This window comes from Ursus americanus, chromosome 9 (genome assembly GCF_024610735.1).
Source record: "Ursus americanus isolate L20-20 chromosome 9, mUrsAme1.1.p, whole genome shotgun sequence".
Classification (NCBI taxonomy): Eukaryota; Metazoa; Chordata; class Mammalia; order Carnivora; family Ursidae; genus Ursus; species Ursus americanus.
The window spans coordinates 42,397,443-42,405,000 of NC_142135.1; the positions used below are offsets into that span (position 1 = coordinate 42,397,443).

Below are 7,558 nucleotides of genomic sequence, written 5' to 3' on the forward strand. Positions count from 1 at the left end.
GATTAAGATACGTATTCCAGTTTAGGGGCGCCTGGGTGGCGCAGCCATTAAGTGTCTGCCTTCGGCTCAGGGCGTGATCCCGGCGTTATGGGATCGAGCCCCACGTCAGGCTCCTCCGCTAGGAGCCTGCTTCTTCCTCTCCCACTCCCCCTGCTTGTGTTCCCTCTCTCACTGGCTGTCTCTGTCAAATAAATAAAATCTTTAAAAAAAAAAAAAGATACGTATTCCAGTTTAAGTTTTTGCTCAGGAGGTCCATCGAGGCAAGTCTGGTGTAGGGGCCGTGCCCACGGAGGCTCAGCATTTTTGGGGGTAGACGAAGCCATCCCGAGGACCTCTCTCTTCACGTAGGCTCTTTTCTCCCTGTGTTGGTCTTTTCTCTCTTCTCTTTTCCTTCCGTTGCTTTATTTATTTATTTTTGCATTATTCCCATTTCCCCTTCCCCCCTCCTGCTCTTCCTTTCTCTGTCTGTGCAACCACGTGCTTCAAATCTGTGTATCTGGACTGCCTTCTCTCACAGTTCAGCGTGAGTGTTAGCAGAATGAAAACCAGATGGACCAGCAGTTCCCACTGTTATCTCCCAGCCGACTCTGGCAAGCCTCCCTCTATCCCTCCTTCCTTGGCATGACAGAAATATTTGCCTTTATTTAGGGAGACTTGTATTTGCTGCCGTACCTCTACGTAGCCTCAGCTGCAACATAAGCGGAAAGCTATTTATTCCCTTGTTGCTGAGGTTGGTTGAGGTGAGTAGACTGTGCAGGGATTTTAACTGTTGAAGAAGCGGTTTTAAACCTGCCTAACTTCTGTATTTTTCTAGAATAAGGGATTTACTGATTCTGGGTGTTAAATGCTCTGGAATTGCTATACGAAGATGAGTTTTGAACAGGAAGATAAAGGTAGAGATGCTCTCCATGGTGTGTTTTTACCGTCATTTCACTCAGAACACTTATTTACTGAAGAGGGACATTCGTTGTTTCTCAGCCAGCAGTCGAGATTAAGAATTAGAGACCCGGCTACTAGGTTATCAAAATGCTGTTCTTAGAAGGATGATTATGTTTTTACTCTTCTGTCACAGTTTCCCTCAGACGGTATCAACATTATTTCAGCTTTAAAATGTTATGTTCTGTTGCTACCCAAGTCTTACGAATCGGCTCTGAATAAAGGTGTGAGCTGGGTTTGGAATTGCCTTAGTAGTAGTTTGGATTTTTCATTTTTCAAATAGAGACTTTTAAGTAATTTTTGAGAATTTCTCCCTATGGTTATCATAGGTTTTAGAAGACTCATTCTTGATCAGTCGTCTGTGTTACTTTTCAAATCGTCCAAACGGGAAATATCTGCACCTGAGACTGTAAGAGGCGCCTCAGACATTTTGGGGGGTGGGGGTGGGGGTGCACACGCATGCACAGGCACACAGTGATTGCAGAAAATTGGATCTGAAGAAACAAATGAAACCTTTTTTGCTAGAGATCTGTCGCTTTGATAAATAGATTTGAGAAAAAAACAGCTCGAAATTTCAAAGGAAAGAATCTATTTAGTAGAAAACAGTCCTGAAGCTCAAATGTTCATTACTGGGTAATCAGGAGATTTCGCCATATCTGTCACATACTCATGAAAAGATACAGGGAGGGCCTTTAGTTCTTTTTAGTTCTCAGTTTGGAAACTTTTCCATTCTCATTCTGAGTGAGATTATTAATTGAAGTATTGGTCTCATTGTTTTTAAGACGGTGGGTTGTAAACTCACAAATTCTGAGTAAATTAGTTTACCTTCATTGTGTAAAAGACAGCATTTACGTAGTGGTGATTTTTCAAACGGGGCAGAGCGACACTGAAGTGAGAGGTGTATCTGGGAGACATAACCCGCTTCACCTAATAGGCCAGAAAGTAAGCACGAAGAGGGAATGGCAGGTGTTACGAAAAAATCATTGCAAAATGTTGGCTCCTAGGCATATCTCACCTGCATAACAGAGCTGCAGATTTGTGTCGTTTCTGAGCTAAAGGGTTTCTTACCATTCTACTTCCCCATCTATTTTTTAGCTGTTGCTAATGTTGGCTTCAGCTTGCAGTGAAGTTGTGCTGTTGCATATAACACTACCACGGTAGCATCTGCCCAAGCCAGAAATAACAATAGGATGTAAAATAACCCAGTTACAAATGAGGTCCTGCCATCTGTGCTACACCTTCTTAAGTGGGGTTTGGATGATAAAGTCCTGATTTAAACTTCAGTAGATAAGCCTACTTTATTGATAGGAGGTGTCAGAGTTCTTCTGTTCACTTGCTTGTGAAAAAGATGAACCCCACTTAAAAAAAACAAAACAAAACAACGAAGGTGCTTAAGGAGGAAAATAACCTGTTCATGGTGGCGTCCTCCAGATCGGACTGAGAAGCACTCCACGATGCCAGACTCACCTGTGGATGTGAAGACCCCGTCTAGGCTGACTCCTCCCACCATGCCCCCTCCCCCCACAACTCAAGGAGCTCCGAGAACCAGTTCATTTACACCGACGACTTGTGAGTAGGCATTTCTGCATTTCCTGTTTACATTTTGAAGTCTAATTTTTTTTCCTGCAAATAAAAATTAAGGGAAAATAAGATCCAGCATCAATGTGTTACACAGAAGTGCAGCACCCCTCCCCCAACCCCCTCCAAATCGTTCAGTTGCTGGTTGAGTAGCTGTTGAGCCTTTGCAGACATATAGCATCTTGGGTATAGTTTGTATGACCGCCAATATTTGCCTGCCTTTTCATTTCTGCCTCACAGTTGTAGTCTGCTTTGATTTCAGCGGTGAAGAATACTGCATTCATTGGGTCTGCGACTCCATTTGTTATCACCATTAACTTTCAGTTGACTTAACATGTAGCTCCTTATTTTAGTTTGTGCGTTTTGACTTGGCACATGTTAATACCCTACAGTTATTTCCAGGTCACTTCTGATCTTCTAATACCACTTTCTTCTGTTATTTACAAATAATAGTAAAACCTAGCATCCTTAAGTTAGAAGGGCTATTGCTCTAGGCAACAGTCACGTACAGAAAACTTCCTGAAAAAAGCAGCATCTTTCTGGTCCCGAACCTGTCAGATATTGATTAAACCTTTCCTCCCTTCCAGCTCGGCTCAGGCCTTGTGTTCGGAGTCAGTGATGTGTAGTGCTTTTTGTGTTGTCCCAGGAAGGGACAGAACATTCTGACCGAACAGCAACTTCTCTTCCTTTCCTGTATATTCCAGTAGGGGTAGTGGATAGCTTTGTTTTCAATCAATCTCAGGATCCTGGTTAAAATGGTCATAGAGGATTTGTGAAACTAATAAATGCTATCGGTTGCAGATAATACTATTTACAGACCACGTGCCATGAAGTCTATATGAATGAAAAATAACTAACAGGCAAAAACAGATAGATCCCTGGGATTAGAAGGGATTGGCTGAATACACAGCCCAGGCTGTTTATGCAGTGTCGCTCTGCCATTTAAAAGACCTTTCCAAACGTGGAAGGAGCAGGAGGCTGCAGCGGTGCCGAGTTATAACCCTGTCATCTTGTATTTGGTTTGCTGTTACCCAGAGCCACAGGGGTAGGCAGATGTCTCCTGTGAGAGGAGCAATCATTCCATGACAGGTTGCTTTGGCGCTCATTTGGGACAAGGGACAATTTCATTATCTTGAAACTTTTAATAATAATAGAGTACTTAAGACATCCTCAAACCCCTGTTGATAATCTGTCAAAATGATATTAAAAAGATGGGTTTGCTAAAGATGAGTTTGTCGAATTAATTGATTTAATATGATAAAATCATATTTTCAACATTTTCTTTAGTGAGAAATGTCTCAAATTTTCTAGTCTTGTTCTTACGAATTATCTTGATGTTCAAATACATTTTATCGGAAATGAAGTTATCACATTACCACCAATCCATGCTATTAGTTGGAATGAGCTGTCCCTTTTCGATGTCTTGAAATAACTCTTTGATAATTACCATATCCATTTGGCTTCTTATATAAAATTTGCATTTTCCCTAAAGAAGTGGTTCAGGAATATGAGGGGGAGAAAATAGCCTTCTAATTGGGTGGTATAAGGTTAAAACTTGAAAGTCTTATTTCTATAAACACAGCTGTCAGTTGTGTGTACAAAACATGATTAAAAATGTTCAGTGATAAATTTAGTCTCCACCAAATGTACACTTTCTCCGGGGGAACAGTTGAGACAGGAATGGTCCCGTTATATTGATGTAAGCCTGTGACAAAAGGCTGACATCCCAGCGCTGTTTGTTGTGTGTTTGAAACATCTCAGGTGGTTGGCATATGTGCACATGGGAGGCAGGGCTGTCCCCGTGTTACAGCCGACCCCCATGTATTACCAGCTTCCGTGTAGAAGACCCTCATGCAGGGTGAGCAGTTAGACCCATTTACTTACACAGTCCCCGAACCTGTGGAAATCCTGTGACGCCAAAGCATTTTACAGCAAAGTCCCAACAGTGGTTAAATCACAACATCCACCCGATTTAAAGGGAATGAAGCTTGGTTATGATTTCCTTGTGCATATTCCCTGTAACTTTATTTATTTATTTTTTCTTTCTGATTTTGTGCTCCTGACAGTAACTAATGGCACGAGCCATTCACCCACAGCCTTGAATGGCGCCCCCTCGCCGCCCAATGGCTTTAGCAATGGGCCTTCCTCTTCTTCCTCTTCTTCTCTGGCTAATCAGCAGCTGCCCCCAGCCTGCGGGGCCAGGCAGCTCAGTAAGCTGAAACGGTTCCTTACGACCCTGCAGCAGTTTGGCAATGACATTTCTCCAGAGATAGGAGAACGAGTCCGCACCCTCGTACTAGGACTGGTGGTAAGCAAACGGAAATGAGCCCAGTTGTCTGGGGTAAGGGATAGTGTGCGTGGGAGATTCAGAATGCAGACTGTTCTCCCGGGTGTTTTGGTCTAATATATGCTACACCTGGAGATTGCATGTAAGTCTGAGAATTCTGTAGTAACAGGGTTCTCAAGCATGTGTTATGTATGGACCCCCACCGTGGTTTCTTTTACTATTTGACTAATGAAGATAAGGTTCTACAAATTTATTATTTTCTTAGCCATTAATGTGTGTGTGTGTGTGTGTGTGTGTGTGTGTGTGTGTGTAAAATTCCATAGGTATAACCTCTTGGCATGACTAGTGGCTTTCCACAATGACAAAATGTTTTTGTTATGTTAATGATTCACTTAATCTAATTGGGTGCTCATTTTGACCTAGTTGCTTTGAGAGATTATAATCAGTCTACATGAACAAGGATTTATAACCAGGAATACATTCTTCTCTATGTGTTTTCATTTTTGAGGCTAATAACATTTTAAAAAATTTTTATTGTGGTAAAATCTACATAACATAAAATTGACCATTTTAACTGTTCCCAAGCGGATGGTTCAGTGGCATTAACTGCATTCACGTTGTGTAACTGTCCCCACCATCGGTCTTCAGAACTTTTTCATCATCCCAAACTGAAACTCTGTACCCATTAAACAATAATGTCCCAATTTCCCCTCCCCCAACACCTCCTAACCACTAATTGTTAAAAAAAAAAAAAAAAAAACAATCCTTTGTTATAGGTAGAATTACTTAAACCATTAGTTTGGAAACAGAAGTGTTGATTTTTGGCACATGAGTCTATATTCTGCACATTATCACACTGGACATGAGAACATATATCATTTTGGGGGGGTCCTCCATCACTTTTACACATACTGTGATTTTCTATATAAGTAGAGGATTTTTATTTAGGAAGGCAGTTTTCCCATAGCAAACCGAGTCATGGAGAAGCTGTGAGTCACATATTCAGCCCTTATGGCAGAACTCAAATTCAGGTGACAGGCGCCAGTTTCCTTTCTCTTGAAATAGATCATTCATTTTTGTGATGTGGATGTATCATGGGCAAAGCCGTACTAGTTGCGTTTTTGCAAAAGAAGCCCCAGAATTAAAGGCTGGGTGAGAGTCTAGTGCAGTAGACATGCTTCAGATCACAATAACTCACATTTGACAGAGATTTTGCAATTCACTTTTTTTAACTCTTACCTCCCTCCACTCTGCACTCTTAAGAACAAAAAGCTGTTGCGTTTCCCACAATTTGCCAGCTCCACCTTGCTCTTCCAGGACAGGAACTGTGTCAGCATACTGCAGTTAATTTTGTCAATCACTTATCTTTTCCTTTTTATTCATTCTTGAGTTTTGCATAATAGGCTTTGCAACTCACAAATAAATTAAACCTAAAAGCCACGGAATAAATCCAAAGCAGTGATTGTGTTACATAAATGGTGAATATGTTCTTTGTAACAAAAAATGGTTTTTTGAAAACTGTTTTATAAATATGATATGGTCTCCAAGAGTGGTTTCCATAACTTCAGTTGCAGAAAAATTTGGTAACTTTAAGTCAATTTCCCACATATTAAAAGTGGCATACTTTTGAGTGCAATACTTTTTTTAAGATACGTATTTATCTAAAAACTTTAAGAAGATAAGTTAGGGGAAGGCATTAATTAATAGTGCTTTGCATGTAATAGGCAGGCAGGGAAAATTTTTCAAAAGTGAATAGAGAATGGATTTTATAAAAATTTTGTTATTTGAATGTAGTCGACACAATATTACATTAGTTTCAGGTGTACAAAATAGTGATTCAACTTCTATATGTTATGCTCTGCTCACCTTAAGTGTAGCTACCATCTACCACCATACAACACTGTTACAATATTATTAACTATGTTCCCTATGCTGTGCCTTTTATTCCTGTGACTTCTTCATTCCATAACTGGAAACCTGTATCTCCCACACCCCTCTTCACCCAGTTGCCCATTTCCCCCACCCCTTCCTTTTTGGCAACCAGCAATTTGTTTAATAGAGAACAGATTTCTTTCTTTCTTTCTTTCTTTCTTTCTTTCTTTCTTTCTTTCTTTCTTTCTTTCTTTCTTTCTTTTTTTGGAGCATTTGACTGCAAGCTTTTATGCATGCCATTTTATTTAAATCTTGGGACTATCCTTAGGGGTAGTGATTTTATACACCTTTTACACATGGGGAAACTGAGGTTTACAGAAGTAAAATATACAGGGTGACCCAACTGTGGTGACAGGCCTGTGACTTGAACTCAGGTAGTCATTCATAATGAATCACCTTATGCTGTTAACTTAGATGGAGTTAGAAAAACTGTTAGTAGGAACAGGTTAATGCACAAAACAACTGGCATGGCTTTAGAAAACAAGCCATTGAGACAAAATGGAAAAAAAAAAAGGACTCCCCGATCTCTGTTGTTACAGATAGAAAGTTAGTGTTGAATCAACATGGTTTCATGTGAAGATGTTTTGAGTTTAGAGGTATGAAAAATTTAGAATTTGGTGCCTCCACACTTTCTCATAAAAAGAAAAGGAACTACTCAAAAAAGTGGGCGGAGCAGTATCCTAAAGGAGTTACGTCACCAGCACCCCAGTGTCCTCAAGCCTGAGGGTAATGGAAGTGTTGAGGGAGTTGAGACACAGGTTACAGTTGTGATTCTGCCCAGAGACTGAGGAAGGTGAGCCAAAGTATGGTTAATTTGCCCAACAC

The 7,558-nt window shown here is 40.6% G+C and overlaps 1 protein-coding gene across 3 annotated transcripts in view; it reads left to right on the top strand.

The window, feature by feature from the left end:
* The window catches only part of RUNX1T1 (RUNX1 partner transcriptional co-repressor 1), a 135,558-nt gene that overhangs the window by 76,577 nt on the left and 51,423 nt on the right, over positions 1–7,558 (top strand). For all 3 annotated transcript variants that reach the window (XM_045805983.2, XM_045805984.2, XM_045805985.2), the window contains 2 exons: positions 2,368–2,505; positions 4,581–4,822. In XM_045805983.2, the coding sequence (XP_045661939.1) occupies positions 2,368–2,505; positions 4,581–4,822 (380 nt within the window). The remainder of the gene's footprint in view (positions 1–2,367; positions 2,506–4,580; positions 4,823–7,558) is intronic.